The 17,668-nt window shown below is 36.2% G+C and overlaps 1 protein-coding gene across 1 annotated transcript; it reads right to left on the bottom strand.

Moving 5' to 3' along the window:
• LOC109819808 (DNA mismatch repair protein MSH3) lies at nucleotides 1-16,991 on the bottom strand. Its single transcript, XM_020385726.1, has 13 exons — nucleotides 16,046-16,991; nucleotides 13,463-13,657; nucleotides 13,102-13,266; nucleotides 11,770-11,868; nucleotides 11,250-11,501; nucleotides 10,537-10,791; nucleotides 10,338-10,469; nucleotides 9,561-9,821; nucleotides 9,379-9,450; nucleotides 8,580-8,729; nucleotides 7,848-8,342; nucleotides 760-838; nucleotides 1-704 (listed from the first exon to the last, which is right to left on the bottom strand). Exons 1-13 carry the CDS (start codon nucleotides 16,937-16,939, stop codon nucleotides 469-471), a joined length of 3,285 nt encoding a protein of 1,094 aa, XP_020241315.1. The 5' UTR covers nucleotides 16,940-16,991; the 3' UTR covers nucleotides 1-468.

Below are 17,668 nucleotides of genomic sequence, written 5' to 3'. Positions count from 1 at the left end.
TTTAGTTGGGTAACCAATCTCCATGCAGTTGTCATAATATCAAAGTAACAAATAAATGGACCTAAGTATCGATTGGGGGTAAAAACTAAAGCTTTAGCCACCTCCCACATCATTGCAGTAACTAAGAGGCCAGCTCATACCGTGGTCTCATATGAAACTAACAAAAAACACCTCAAGTAATTAATAGATTACATTACACATCTCATTCAGGATCCTATAATATTACCCTTCAGCTGTAAGGAGGTCAAGTTACAAAATCGAGAACAAACAGCAGCTCCCATTCTCTCAACCTGGTTAATAAACTGCACAACTCGAGCAAGAGTCAGCGAAAAGAAAGAAAAAATGATAAACCAAGACCAATTCTTACTCGAGAAAGATGGAAAATTAAATATTAATGTCGGTAGAATTACACTTCCAGCTTGCTAAATTTCAAGAAGATGGCATTTGAACTTATGGCTGGCTTCAGCTTCAGAGAGGCCTCTTTAGCATTGTCAATGCAAGCTCCCTCGCATCCCTCATTGAGCTTATGAAGTTTGATGGATCAGAATCACTTAAAGCGTTTTTTATACAGGAAAGGACTTTGTGGAATGATAGAGTGAATTCTTCAAATTGTTCATTTTCTACAAGTGAAGAGCTAGGTTGGCTAGAGCAATTTCCCAATTCTTTAGACTTTTTTGGTGCATCCAGCATCAATTTCCGCACACCTGCTCGAGTATTCACATCTGCTTCTAGTTTTGCTGCCATGGCAGCTGCTCTTGCGATGCAAGAAGATAGTATTCACATCTGCTTCTAGTTTTGCTGCCATGGCAGCTGCTCTTGCGATGCAAGAAGATGGCAGCTGCAAAAGGGAATGCAATAATTTTTAGTAACCATAGAAATGAAAAAAGATGCACAAATCAACTGTTATTCTTTGTTCAACAGGGTATGTATGAAGTTAAATTTTAACAAAGAAAAGGAGGACCCAGATCAAATGGTAAGGGTGAGGTTCAGTCAAGAGGAACTTACACTTGCTACCTTCTCATCACTTTACCGACCTTGTTTTCAGATAGTTTGGAACTCACCTCCATCATGTTAAAAAAATATGGAAAACCTTTAGAAGCATTTTGTGTTTGGGTGAAAAACTATCACATTTCATGAGGGTGGATTATAATATTACACCGACTTTTAAGCTTCAAATACAAGAAGATAAAAAAAATAACTAGGAAAAGAAAGATATGTGCTACCTATTTTGATATATACAACAAAACCTTTATCCCAAAATTTTAGGGTCAGCTACATGTGTAATGACCGTAAATTTCTAATACGAGTTTAAATAATTTTCTGGTATTTAATCATTGAATATTATTTTTCTAAAAGAGTATTTGTATTTTCACCAATTTCTCTAGAATTTTCTACGATTTAAAAAAATACGGTTTTATATTTATTTTAATGATTTTGCTAATTATAAATTCAATTATTACAGTAAAGACTTTTAAATTAATGTTGGTTATTTACTATTATTATTATTATTATTATTGTTATTGTTATTAATTATCTGTATTATTTTTAGCCTCAACCCTTATCCTCTATCTCTATTTATAGCTATCAGCTGATCAGCACGATAGTCAATCTGTTATCTAGCTTTTCTCCTTGTCCCCTCATATCAATCACTCTCTCCAATCAATATCTTTCTCTCTCCTTCTCTCTCTCCCCTATCCCACTCCTTAATTTCCTCCCCATGTTTGCGCATCTCTTTCTTCACCTCGTGTTTCCCCCACTCCTTAAAAGTTTCCCTCTCTCACCATCACTCACACGTCTTCTCTCTCTCATTCTCATTCTCTCTCTCCCCCATCAGTTATCTCTCTCTCTTTCTCTTATTCTCATTCTCTCTCCCTCATCATCTCTCTCTCTCTCTCTTCTCTCTCTCTCTCATTCTCATTCTCTCACCCTCATCAGTTCTCTCTCTCTTCCTCCTCTACAAAAACCTGACTCCCCATCCCCAAGCTTGGCTTCCCCACCGATGCCGCTATACCTCGGACACCGATCCTCCTCTTTCACTCACCGCCCAACTCCGACGCGAACCCAGCCGAGTCGCCCGGGCCTTCAATCCACCCGCATCTCCCCTGAGCTCACTCTCCGCCTCTCAACATCCGTAAGCCCGCCTCCGGCCAGTGCTCCCGCCGACTCGACAGAGTCGCCCCGCCACCCTCCTGACCCGCTGCCCACGGACTAGCCACTCGCCGCCTCTCCTTCTCCTAAATTTCGCGCCTCCTACCCCCGCGCGCTCCGCCTCCTAGCCGGTCTGCGATGTCCCCCGCCTTGACATCGCTGTCGACCGAGCCCCAGTGCCGAGCACCTCTCCTTCCCTCCTCTACCTCGCCCACTTCAACCCCCTCTCTCTCTCCCTCCTTGCGACCGCCGAAAACACAGTCGCTGCCTCCTCCGTCCCGTCGTCAGCCAACAAGCCGCCGCCGAGCTCCTCCCTTTACGTCAGTCCAACCCGACGCCCAGCCAAAAACCCCCTCTTGTTGCCACGCCACAACGCCACCACGACCTGCTGCGCGCGTCGCCAAAACAACGAACAGTTTTCAGCAGCGCAGTGCCGACTTCGTATGTATTTTCCGGCCATCTCCGACCTCCGTTTCCGTCAATTCCTTCGCCGGTACGTAGCCCTTCGTGTTATCTATCACACGGTATATTCCTTTCACTTAGGCTCCCTATCTACACCTCGTTATATTCATTTAAATATCGCACGTCGCATTAACACTCTAATTTGTAATTTAGCCATCGATTCCGCGAAACCCGTCATAACGCCGTGCAACCACCCCGACAGCCCCCACTACGGTCCACGATATACCCAAAGCAAGATCAAGGCAAGATCCCTCTTGCTCAGATCTGAATTTTATACACGTTACAAATTATCTGTATATTTTAGACTATGATATAATTATCTGGGTGGGATTGTTGATGAATAATATTAAATATATCATAGTACTATGATAAATAGCATTTTCAGAATAATTATAATGAATTAAAAGAATTTATTTCGACAGATGAATCATTTTTGGATAATTATATTAATTAAAAAGAATTTATTTGAGAATAAAATCATTTTAGGAAAATTATAATAATTTAAAAGGAAATATTTTGGAAAAAGAATCATTTTAGAATAAAGGTAAATAATTTAAAGGAATTTATTTGAAAAAGGAATTATTAATTATAATGAGAAATAATTCATTTTGGAAGAGTGAATATTAAAAAGAATATTTAATGAATATTTTAGAATAATTTTAAAAGGAGTTTATTTTGGAAAATGAAATTATTTTTGATAATTATAACAATAAATAAAGAATTTATTTTGAAAAAAGGAATTATTTTGAAGTAAATAAATTTATTATTTCAAAAGATTATTTTAGAAAAAATTTATGATTTCTAGTTCTTAATCATGTAATATGCCCTGATATTATCATACATGATCAGTTGTAATTGTTATTCCTTATTGTGATTGAGAACTGTTAGTGATCATGACTGTAGTAGCCTTGCGTGACCTAGAGACGTGTTGTGTTGACCTAGCAAAACGAGAAGAGTTGGGATGGGAAAGCCATGGTTCATGTGATCGGATAAAGCTGTTGATGTATCTTACAAGCTCGCACCAGTGGTCGGTGTCGCCGTTAGGGTTGGTTTGTAGGGCCAAGGTGAAGTGTGTACATCACTTTGATCAGTGGGAATTTATTTCGTCACCCGAGTTCTGTTTGAAGTTCGGGTCAGGCAAAAAACGGATTGGGTGTAGTCCTCTAGGCCGCATGTGTAGCAGGATTAGATGCACGTAGGGGATTTGTGAACAGTCAGTTATCCGATGATAGGAACGTTAACTCTATGTGAGATATGTACCAGTGACCTGTTATAGAATGGCTAGTTACATGACATCATTATTTGGATGATTATGAGTTGTGAGATACGGACCAGTTATATCTCTTTTCATACATAGATCATGATTAATATTTAATTATCTATAATTTGAGACATATGATACATACATGAGGGTTTCCTTGTTTGGATTATTTCGCTCGACGTACTACGTCTCGAGTTGTAGATTTTTAAGTATTAATTCCAACTAGTGTATGATCCTGTACTTGGATGATTATTGATCGTTAGCTGCATGACCTCGTTACTCGATTGGTTTTGGATTATTCTGTTTATTCTATTCTAGTAGTAAATTATATTTAGATTATTAGTATTTCAGTTGCATGTTCCATTGTTATTACTATTATTGCATTGGTCGTTCGACCGTTTCTATTCTTCTTTTTGGGATCTTGCCGTGTGACATGCACGTTGACGTACTCCTGTTCTCTCGGGTTGTACGTCAGATTTAGAAGACAAACAGTTTCAGTTCGGAGTCGTACAGGAGCCAAAGGATTCTCCGTAAGAAGGCATTGCAGACGAAGCAGAAGAACAAGTCAGAACTTAGTTACCTCTTTAGTTAGTTGATGATCCTAGTTTACTTTCCAGTACTTTTATTTCTGTTGGACGATGTACTATTTTTATATTTCCCAGTATTCAATTGGACGGTTTTGTACAAGGGCATGTTGATCCGAATATTGTGTCTGAGATGATATTACACTTGTGATATGTATATTTTCTATTCTGAGTTGTTTATTATATTCTCGTTACTGTGATCGGCGACCTGTGTCTTTGTTTTATATTTGCTTGACGTTTAACGTATTAGATTGAACAGAATGAGTCTAGTACTTATTTCTCTTCAGTCTAATACATCGCGGGCTTGCTTGCGTCCCGATTCCCTGGTATTTTGGGAAGCGGGACGTGACAACATGAATCTCATATTATGTGTATGAATAAAAAAACAAGCAAAGGGAAATCTAGAAGCTTTAATGTTAAAATATATATTTATCTACATCTACATCTATCTACACTAGTATAAAAAGAGGATTGGGGTGTTAAAGCTTTTAATTTCGTTTTTTGCCCTCAATTTTTGATAAATTCTAACTATGTCATTATCTTTAATTAATCTTTGATTAAATAAAATAACCTCTTATTAATTATGCACATCCTCCCCTTCCTAAATAATTACAATTATCAATAATATTGTGACTATTAATTATTTAAAAATAATATATTAAAATATTTACAAAAATAAGCATAAACAATTATTAGCAGCAACCAATTAAATTAGTATAATAATTATTTATGAATTATAATAAAATAACTAAAATAATAGTATAAATAGAACAATGTATTATTAAATACTATTAAAAATTATACTATAATTCAAGGGCCACTAAAATAAATAGAATAAATATTTAATTTCATAAATAGTGTAATTATTTTAACAATATCACATAAATAATGAACTACACTATTTATTTAGTATTATATTATTAAATAAATAATTTAATACCATTTTTAGAGTATTTTCTCAAAGATTATTACATGATATTGAATAATCTATAGTTAGTAATAATTGAAAACTAACCTTTTTACAAAGAATTATTTAATATTACTAATACTAATATTAATTGTTAATGACAATAAAATAAAATTTTATAAAATACTTACAATACTAAATTATTTAAGAGCATAATTAAAAAAATAAATTAGATAAATATTTTATAGTATATAGATAGTATAATTATTTAATAGTATTACCTGAACTAAGAATTATAATATTACATAAGATAAAATTCAATAAGGTGAGTTACAGTAAACCCCATGAACTTTCAACATTTTACAGCAACTAGATCCTATAAACCTTCAAAATCACACTAAACTTCTAATAACTTTTATAGAAAGCCCCCAATATCTTTTAGATAAATTACACCAAATCCTCAATAACTTTCAACATGCCTTTTTAAGTCATTTTTCGATTCTAATTTAAAGGGGTTTTCGACAAAATTTAGAAAGTTATTGGGGGTTTTCTTTGAAACAGAAAAGAAATTAGGGGTTTAGTGTGATTTTGAAGATTCATAGGGGCTGAAAGTCACAATGGTTTAGTGTAATTTACTCTATTAAATAATTATAATGAGAAGTAACTATGACAATATGTTGTAGGTACTAAGCGTAACTGTCTAGGGAACATCAAGAAAAAGCTAGCAAGATTGATACAGCTTAGTCAATTTAGAGTTAAGTTAACAGCTTCCAAGTTGAGGGACATATTTAAGAGAATTTATAAAATTAGCAATTTTATTTAAGAACAATTTTAGATTTGGGGGACTTATTTAAAAAAGGTTAGCGTTGGGCGATCATTATAAGAAAAATATTCAATTACAGTAACTACACAATAATAATTAATTCATATATTTTTTAAAGCAATCTTATTATACAATTTTATTTATTAACACATAGTTTTACTGCTCAATAAAAAAAAATCAAACTTAACTCATGTATGTTCACGTGCAAAGCACATGTATTATACTACTACAACTAAAAAGTTTTTTTTTATTTAAATGGGTTTATAAGATAACCAAGAGACGAAAATGGAAATGCAACTGACCTGCGCAAGTCGTGCAACATTTAGACCAAAGCTTTTGTCTGATGCTCCAGGTGCAATTTTATACAGGAATGTAACCTCTGCTTGATCTTGACTTCTAACAGGAACTTCTAATTCCAATTCTGTAATTTCCAAAGGTCTCTCTGACGTGAGATAGGAAACATGATAAGCGCCAACAGATCCATGAAAATCATTCTTAATATCCAGAATTCTGGGGTAGTGAGTGACAAAAAGGACCATGCATTTTTTCCGTTCAAGAAGGTAACGCAATGTTGCATAAGCAATTGCAACACCATCATGTGTGCTTGTTCCTCGACCAAGCTCATCTATGATCACTAGAGAGTTTGATGAGCAATTCTGCAGTATGTGCGAAGTCTCGCTCAGCTCTTCAAAGAAGGTACTTGTTCCTTGCTGAACACTGTCTGATGCTCCCATTCGAGTGAGAATTCCATCTAATACATGCAACTTTGCTGAAGATGCTGGTACAAAGGAACCAACCTAGTCACATGAGATGTGCATATAAATAAAAGAAGTGTCAGCAAAAATCATTTTTGCTAAGAACTGAAAAAACCAATATTCCATAGGCAACAAATGTTATTCACATCATTTATCTAGCTTATGAACCCAAAATAGGTTATGGCTGCAAACTTTAAAAAAATTGATGCTACAAGATCTTAGGCGTGACCGCGTGAGAGATAAAAATTGAGGAACCACCAAAAAATTATATATATACACCTGTGCCATGATAGCTATTTTTCGACAAAATTTAGAAAGTTATTGGGGGTTTTCTTTGAAACAGAAAAGAAATTAGGGGTTTAGTGTGATTTTGAAGATTCATAGGGGCTGAAAGTCACAATGGTTTAGTGTAATTTACTCTATTAAATAATTATAATGAGAAGTAACTATGACAATATGTTGTAGGTACTAAGCGTAACTGTCTAGGGAACATCAAGAAAAAGCTAGCAAGATTGATACAGCTTAGTCAATTTAGAGTTAAGTTAACAGCTTCCAAGTTGAGGGACATATTTAAGAGAATTTATAAAATTAGCAATTTTATTTAAGAACAATTTTAGATTTGGGGGACTTATTTAAAAAAGGTTAGCGTTGGGCGATCATTATAAGAAAAATATTCAATTACAGTAACTACACAATAATAATTAATTCATATATTTTTTAAAGCAATCTTATTATACAATTTTATTTATTAACACATAGTTTTACTGCTCAATAAAAAAAAATCAAACTTAACTCATGTATGTTCACGTGCAAAGCACATGTATTATACTACTACAACTAAAAAGTTTTTTTTTATTTAAATGGGTTTATAAGATAACCAAGAGACGAAAATGGAAATGCAACTGACCTGCGCAAGTCGTGCAACATTTAGACCAAAGCTTTTGTCTGATGCTCCAGGTGCAATTTTATACAGGAATGTAACCTCTGCTTGATCTTGACTTCTAACAGGAACTTCTAATTCCAATTCTGTAATTTCCAAAGGTCTCTCTGACGTGAGATAGGAAACATGATAAGCGCCAACAGATCCATGAAAATCATTCTTAATATCCAGAATTCTGGGGTAGTGAGTGACAAAAAGGACCATGCATTTTTTCCGTTCAAGAAGGTAACGCAATGTTGCATAAGCAATTGCAACACCATCATGTGTGCTTGTTCCTCGACCAAGCTCATCTATGATCACTAGAGAGTTTGATGAGCAATTCTGCAGTATGTGCGAAGTCTCGCTCAGCTCTTCAAAGAAGGTACTTGTTCCTTGCTGAACACTGTCTGATGCTCCCATTCGAGTGAGAATTCCATCTAATACATGCAACTTTGCTGAAGATGCTGGTACAAAGGAACCAACCTAGTCACATGAGATGTGCATATAAATAAAAGAAGTGTCAGCAAAAATCATTTTTGCTAAGAACTGAAAAAACCAATATTCCATAGGCAACAAATGTTATTCACATCATTTATCTAGCTTATGAACCCAAAATAGGTTATGGCTGCAAACTTTAAAAAAATTGATGCTACAAGATCTTAGGCGTGACCGCGTGAGAGATAAAAATTGAGGAACCACCAAAAAATTATATATATACACCTGTGCCATGATAGCTATGAGGGCCACTTGGCGAATATAGCAGCTCTTTCCACCCATATTTGGACCAGTTACTATCTGACAATACTCACCATCTCCATGCAAGCTGGTATCATTTGGAACAAAATTGTCTCCCAACACAATGTCCAGAACCTGCAGGGAAATTATCTTGTCAATGGTGACTAAATGCATACTTTAATGCAGTGAAAGAAAATAAAAAAGTGAACAAACAACTAGAAACTGAAAAATCTGTAGTGATATGGCACTGTCTAACAATCTCCACATAAAGGAATTAGTACATCTTCTGTATCAATATTAAGAAGACAAATGCACTGCTCCTGATAATAATGGATTGGGTTCATTATCTTTTTAATAAAATTCAGAATTCATTATTTATCATGTTGATTCACTGCTTTCCAGCGGTCTCTAGGGACATTTAGGCTGATTCTGCTTTGGTGTGTATTTATGATTGAGATTTCACCTTCGATTGTTATTTTGCTCTGCTTCTTGCTTCGGGACAGAGGTATAGAGAACAGTAAACATGAAAAAGGATCAGAAGAAGCCGATATTACATGCTACCTCCAAGTAGAAAATAAATTAAGAAATTCATATTGACAACAGTTCCAAAAACCAAATTTAACAGGGGTGTAGGTATGCCTCTGATGTAGCTTTTTGTGCCATTAACTTGAGGCACTAAGAGAAAGAAAGGACACCATAGACCACCTCTGGCCATGATGGAAACAATCATTAATTCATGTAACTAGGTAAGTCTAGCTAGCTACAAAAACTGAGTTTGACTTACTGGATGGCGACCTGATTGAATAAAAACTTGGCAAGGCTCGTCATCATTTACAAATTCTGGTCGCACATAATTCTGTAAACGCAAAGTAATATAATCAATAACATATGGCTTTGACTAGATCAGAAGTCCATGCATCTTAGAATAATCATATTGGCTACAAGCCTATAGCCATCATACTGTACCAGGTTTCTTGAGAGAATGGCAAGTGAATGCAAACAGTCTAAAGCAGCAACAGCTTGAACAGCAGCTTGGAATTGAGCATAGTATCTACCAAATCCTGACAAGAAGTTGCTCCAGGTGGTTCTGCAAGCAACAGAAAGCTCCTCCTTCGCGAGTGTCAATCTATCCAAACCTGACAGAACCTCTGGAGTGTGATACCTATTAGTCTTCTTGGTACTACTGACTTTAACCCAATTTGAAGGAACTCTTGCATCTATAGGCACCTAAGATCACAAGCACACAGTTAGAACCTCACAGGTGGGAGCCTCATAAGATGCAATTAAACAAAGATCCACAAATCAGCTTCCATTCCCAGAATGTGGACACCAGCAACTACTTTGAATAAGAAGCAATAAGATTTAAGGAAAATAAAGAATAAGATAAGAATTATAAACTTAATCAATAACATAAAAAGCAAGTAGCAGATAATACGAGGCATTTTGTAGATGATGGATGCAGGATGCATAATCAATCACATAGGCTACACCGTAGAGGACATCTCAAGAATATAATGTGCATGATGGGATGAAATTTGTGACTACATCACTAAGAAAGCAATTCATACAAAAAAATGACATTCTGCAAAATATGAAGGATATTTCCTTCAGGGGAACTGAAAGGCAAAAAATTGAATGTTTGAAGGTGTTTTGGAGAAGTAACACGACAGCTGCAACTGAAGAAAACTAAAACTTGGAACTCAGGAATTTTAAGGTCAATATAGAGTTAAGTAAAAGGAGCACCTCTATGAGGTGTGTTGTTCCCGAAACGCTCATGAACTCCAAATTCCGCATTCCAAGCTGCTTTCGGTATTGAACAATTAACAGGTCCAGCTTCTCTTTCGCCACTTGTACAGCTATACGGCCCTTGGCAACCTATGAATGCGAAGAGTTATCATATTTAACACAAGTTTATCCATTAGATGAAACCATAATTTTCTACCTCTGGGAATTGATCGCTAGAAGCAATAAATAAGTTAAGCATATCGCCTTGATTGGCAGCATCCTTATTTATAGAGGACAATAGTTTTGCAGCATGAGCAAGTACAGCAGATGAAGATGCTGTCAATATCAGCCTTCTGAGTAAAGCAGACTTCATGGTTTTCTGTTCTACTGTTTTGTTATCACCATCATCCTCGACATGAAGCTTCTGCAATAGCTTCCCACATAGAAGGATAGCATGAATGACCCTAGTGAACTGAAACAGTTAAAATAGAATTAAGACATATTTGAGTGGAAATACCTGGCACTCGGAATCCAAAAGAGTACTAACTGATTCAAGTTGCACAGGCACAATGCTCAGTTTCTCCAAAGAGCCAGGTCTTGCTATTGCAGTATATAAACATATCAAAGAATACTACTTTACCTAGAAATAGACTTCAAAGATAATATATAGGCAACAAATGCTTTCATGTGTATATACGCATTCCAGACGTATTCCAGACAATAAAAAGCACTACTTAAAGATTTGATTCACTCACTAATAGTGTGAAGATTCAATATTCCCTAAATTACGGAGATCAAGTTATTCTTAGGAATAAATTTATTATGTTTAGAAGAACATTAAAAAAAATTCTCTCCCTTCCAACAGATTATGGTTTTTGGTCTGACTTGAAATTCTGTATGTAGAAAGGAAAAAAGGTAATCAATAATTACCTCAGCTGCTGTGGCTGTTTGATGAAATATTCTTGTTATTCCACGTTGAACATCAGGAGACTTCCCCAATGCAGTAAAAACTGAAGAAAGAACATTACTAATTTCTATCTGTCCAAATGTATTGCATAGGCTATTCTCTTCTAGAACAACTAAATTTTGTGAACTGCTGCATGACCCCATGGATTCTGCAATCTCTGAAACTGCATCAAGACGAGCTGATATAGAGTTTTTATCCCGCAAGGGATGGGTAATCTGCAAGACAAATTCCATAAACTATTGAAGCATCCAGGCCAACATGCATAATGGTCACTTTGGTATACTTGCAGAGAGAATGATTAATGTTACGTGTCATGTATCCTCGGTCTTTCTATTCTAGTTTTATTTATATCCACCTGTATTTTTTTCCATATTCAGTGCATTATGCACATATTTATGTATTAACATATATTCTATTTACCTTGCACATAACACAATAATAAACACATACATGAGCCACTGTATCAATATCTTATATGCTTACCCAGTGCTTAAGCATCCTTGAACCAAATGCAGTGCAAGTATGATTCATAGCCTGCAGCAATGATCCTTCCGTGGAACCATTGAAGTTATTCTTCAAAACCTGATACACATATAGAAAGACATTCAGTTATCCAAAGCACCTAATCCATGACTGTGACAAATGAAGAAAGGGAAAAGAGGATATTCAAATATGTTGTGGATTAAGTCATATCAAAATATGTTGGCATTTGATTTGGGGGCTCTTGGATACTAGTTTTATGGCGTGATGGACCGGATTGTAGTGTTGAATGGGAAAATATGTTTTTCTTATTCTTTCTATTTTTCCCCTTCTGATTTATAAGTCCTATGTCAAGTTTTCATCCTAACTGAAAATTCGAAAAACAAATGCAAAGTCTAATTTGGAGATATCATTTCTTGAATGCGCTAAGTTTTTACCCTAACTGAAATTTTGAGGAATAAAAAATGTAGAGTCTAATTTGGGGATTTCATTTCTTTAGTTCGTACTTTCCAGTCATCCAATAACAAGTAAATAGTAGATACGAGTTGTCATGTTATATAAATTAATTAAGTTAATATAAATTTTAATTGAATCTTTTCTCACTTTCTTGAGGCCTTTACTTTCAACAGGCTTTTGCACTCACGTTATAATACTATTATCTAGAACATAATAACCATCTTCTACTTATCAAGTTTTATGTATATGAATAATATACAGAAACCCAATATGCATAATCAATATTGAGCTCATATCCCAACATATCCAATATCCACCATCCATAGTGGAAAACCCTCTTCAGGTATGAACATGATATCTATGTTACCTAGGTGCTTCTATTTGGAAGCCATACCCGTACCCGACACGTACTCGTACCCGTACCCAAACTTCTTGGACACTTCTTGAATATATGCATATGGTGTTCAAGGGTATACTCAATTATATACTACATGTTTTTAATTTAAAACAGTCCTCGTACGAATATTGGGTGCATATTCTACACTTCACATCTATTTCTCTATATTGATCTTATATAAATGAAAAAATAATATTGATCTTATGTAAATTATTAATTTTAATACACATAAATGTGCATAACATACATATTTATAGACGCGTCCCCGTACCCTACCTTTTACAAATTTACCATGTCCCGTACCCGTATTCATCCAACTATGACGATACCTGATACCTGGAACATATTTTTCCTTATATATATATATATATATATATATTGCCAGACGGAAAATTTAAATTAATTAATCAAATAAAATTTCATAAAATCACAAGTGAATAACGTTTCGAAGCGATATCTAGCAAAAAAACCTTAAACATTACCTCCAACTGACGAAGTGTATTAGCTGATAATGTCATTTCAGCTTTGCTAGAAAACGGTCGAAATGAAGCACCTAAACATATTATCCTTTCCAGGCCGAAGTCTTTAAGGTAACGGATAGCTAAAGCTAATGCTTGGCAAGCTAACTCCGGCATGGCCATAATTCCCTACAAGAAGCATAAACATATGATTTTAATGATTTTCTTTTCTTAACAATCAGTCTGCAAAGAAAAAAGCAACAATCAGCTGCGTTCACAAGTCTAGATCCATCATCAGATAAAAGATAGTTGTGCATAATATATTTTTTGTAAACATGAAGTAGTCTAGCACAAGGAGGATATGAATGATTTATATATCAAATACCTCAACTCCAAGATGATGGTTTTCCTTTCTTCCGACAGCCATTTGTGGAGTGTTATGGTCCATATTCAACGTATCTTCATCTATCTTCTCATACAAGGACATCACTTCAGCAAGTGCACCCCCATCATTAAAACAATCGCGTGAGGTATGTTGAACTCGAACATGAGAAGAAGGTCCAGCATACGCCAGTAATAGCTAAATACAATCAGCTCAAACTTTCATATAACTAAATCTTTTAAAAAAAACAAATACTAACATGAATAAGCACTAAATACATGAAAAAAATACAGTGACAGAAATTGGAAGAATATAGATGAGTTTCTTGATACTATAAGCTCCAGATTTCAGAGAATTGAGTTTTAGTTGTTAAAGTGCATTTTGATTTTATAATTCACGCAATGATTACAGGACAAGACATGAGATGTCTTTTTTGTACATGAAAATGGGACATTGGATAGCAGAACCTTCCAAATTCCATAAACAAGGGCATAATATTATGTGTCACTGTATGTGTTTTTAAATATAGGCATGTTCGTAAATATGTGTCAGGTGGCTATTCACATATCAAAGAACTTAAAAATAGTAAAATAATCTTCAATACAATTAGATTTTTCAAAAGGAGGCATGAGATACTTCGTCTTTGTACGTATTTATGAAAAGAGTAATGACGATATAAGTGTAGGACATAGATGACATGGATGCACAACCGACTGTGCTGTCAATGTCCAATTAAGAAAGTGCCCTACATACTGTAAGCTTCTGCACAAGTGAACAACTGGCTCATAGCTGTCTCCAGTGAATTTTAGAATAAAGTAAAAACTAGGACTTCCATTTCCTTGGGTGTTTACTTCTTCTTGTACTGTAGCACAAGATGAGGGAGGGGATCAGAAGAATAGGGAATAGATAGATTTATGTCATTTAAACTTCCCAACGTAATAAATGTGGTTAAGAAAGCCAGTTTTAAAGAGTTCATGAATGGGAACAAGGTATAGAGTGATGTATGTCCCCTGACCACCTGCTAGTTTATGAGTTAAAATACCAAAATCTTTTGATAAGTAAACACGAAGCTAAACGAGTGTATAACCATGAACACACTGAAAACAGACATTTTTTAATACACAAACAAGCATGGTAATATGGTATCACTCATTTACACGTCAGAATAAGAATAATTGAACATGTTAATGTTTCGTACTAAAATATTAAAATAACTAATGGCGAATTTTCTTTTTATTTTTATGGAAACAGCTAGGTAATACGCTAAGGCATCATAAGTTAACTCATATGGGCACTACTATTGCTGGATTATTTGCATCATATGTCTATGCCTGAGTTCGTCATGCATCCTCCAATATCTTCTGTCGAGGAGGTGGCGCTCTTTCTGTGGTCAAATATCTTTAGTGTCTTACCTAAGGAAAGTTCACAAACCGGAAGAGTCATGTGATAAAAGATAAAATCTTCTGTTTATATAATTGTTAAGCTGGTTAAAATAAGTACTTCCTTCACTGTAAAGTAGAAGCAAGTTTTATGTTTTTAGCACGTTCAGGTTCATTTTTAGACTGCACTTCGTCTTTTACACTGCCCTCTTATTCATACTCATGAAAAATGTGTATGTATCATTCCTTTTCAAGCAAAAAACCACTTCCTACTTTTAAAATGACCAGCATCCTTATTGCCGAGAGTTTTCCATGCTACTTAAGACATCATGCAGCTGAGAATTTATTTGTAAAGAGGGGGGAAATTTCCTCCTCCATAAACCACTCTTCAACACTTCGTTCTTTCCACTTAATGAGAATGCAAACCACTAGGTGCTTAAATTTTCTTCCAGGACAGCCTTCTTATTATTGATTAAATTCTCAGCAACTCATGTATGATACTATTGACATCTCAACTTGAGAAGCTTTTACTGAGAAATAAGAAGTCATTATCTAATATAATGCATTGAATATCCTAGAACTAAGAAGTGGTAGTCCGGTAGATTTCGGAGCTTCATCAACTTCCTGCAAAAAGGTTCTCTAGTTATCATTTTTTACAATAGTTCATAACAAGTTTCTTATGTGAGCAAAACACTCTAAAGTCTAGACTAAACAAATGAATTCTTCAATTAGCTCTAACTCCCCCCTTCCCCCCTTAAAGAATGAAACAAAATTCAGTCGATTGTTTAAACACCCACAAAGTCCATATAGATGTAATGTTTTTCAGCAGCTTGCCCCCTCAATTTTGGAATTTCTCCCCTTTCCATTACATATATAAATGTTGTCTTATCTGATAGCATGATTAGTTTTGGCACATTTCGCCTCCTCGTGATTTAGTCCATTACACCTCTTAATTTGTATGCATTAATGTGGGTATAATAGCCCTTTTAACTCTTGTCATTGATAGCATTAGTTAATCCCAATAAACTTTATAACACATACTGTGCCAGGAATTTTTCAAGAACAAGTTCACTTCCAAGTTCTAACAATTTTAGCTCAAATAGTTTCAATCAATCCGGTGTTAAATGAAAACCATGAGACCTATGAGCTCAATTTTAACTGGATGATGGAAATTTGTCTGCAACAAAGCATGGTATTAACTGAATACCTTCTCTGTCACCATTGAAAGCGGCTCCCCCAACAAAATCTCCACCGGCCCTAAGCTCAAGACCACCGCCTCAAGCCCCGACCGCATCAAATCATCATTAAACTCCCCAAAAACAACCTCGCCTGTCGAAACCTCAACAGCAACAACCCCAACCTTCACATCAAAACCCCCCTCTGAAACCCCTTTCTCCACAACACACACCAAATAGTTCCCACTCTCCCCATCTCCACCCTCCCCATTTCCCCCAATATCCTCCGCAGCCTCAATTGTCGCCTTCGTGTACAAAGCCGACAGCCCCCGAGTGAAAGGCCCAACCTTGTTCGCTCCATGAGCCTTGATCGCTGCAGTCTCAGTCTGCTTCACAACCCCAACCTTAAACCCAGCAGAAACAAGCCTTCTCACATGGAAATTCAACCGAAACGTCGGAACACTCGCCGTCAAGAAATTATGATCGACATGTGCGAAGATCCCTAGGGTTTTAGCCGCAATCTCGGCATCCTGACCAAAGAATCGATACTTGTAGCCAACCTCAATCATGAGGAGGACGTCAGGGTACTTGGACTTGAGCTCGAGGACCTGAAGCTCCAGCGGGGTGTACTTAGGGTTAGGGTTTTGGAGAGCGGAAGTTGAGGGAGGAGGTGAAGTTGAGGGCTCGAAGAGCTTTGATACGAACTTTTGATGGAGGGTAGGGTTTGATGATGGTAGGTTTTGGGTTTTGGGTTTTTTGGCGGGAGGGATTAGGGTTTTGGCCAGGGCTCGCTTCGATGGGGAGAAGGAGACGGTGGCGGCGATCTTGGGGGAGGAGGAGGAAGAGGGATTGGGGTTAGGGTTAGGGTTTTGAGAGGGTTTAGGGGCGAAGAATCGAGAGATTACCTGTTGCTTTGGTTTCCCCATTGGAGAATGGAGAGCAAGAGGGAGCTCGAGCGCGGGAAATAGCGGGAGCGGCGTGAAGAGAGCAGCATGGGGATTCTCTGAGGGGTCTTTTACATATTAGTACCTCAAATCTTTGTTTCTTGCATATTTGTCCAACGATGACCAAAATGCCCCTAAGCTTTTCTCCTCCAGGGCTCCAGAATGGCTAACAACTACGATGAGGGGCGTTTTAGTCTTTTATGGACCAAGCCGCAGGACATTGGGATTTTAGGGACTGATGAGCTATTTCAAAGATTGCTACGAAGCCCTGGTAATTATCGTGGTGGGGTCGACAGAGGGATGATGTGACGTCCTGATGTTGACCGTTGACGGTTTTGGGCTGAGTTATCGGCCGGAATATTACTGGGCCCAAATACTACCTAGTGTTCTGGGGTTGATATCTTGATAGTAATAAGGCCCAAATATTCCTTCATGCAGAGAAGTCAGCAAAAAAGATAACAGGACGATTATCACAACGCATCGCTGTTATTCTTAGAGATTATGCTGAGCCCCGTTCGGTTTGCTATCAACAAAGATGGAAAAGGAAAAATTTCTTTAAAAAATCATATTTTATTATTTTTTTAATTTCCCAAAAAATGATGTTCTTAGTTAATTTTGCATAAAAAATAAGGCTGTAGAAATATACCTCTAAAAAATCCTCAATTTCCTATGATTGGTTAGGGACAAAAAACTTGAAAAACAATAATACCA

This window comes from Asparagus officinalis, chromosome 1 (genome assembly GCF_001876935.1).
Source record: "Asparagus officinalis chromosome 1, Aspof.V1, whole genome shotgun sequence".
Classification (NCBI taxonomy): domain Eukaryota; kingdom Viridiplantae; phylum Streptophyta; class Magnoliopsida; order Asparagales; family Asparagaceae; genus Asparagus; species Asparagus officinalis.
Note: the sequence above shows the minus strand (reverse complement) of the source record. Positions and strands in the feature narration are given on the sequence as shown.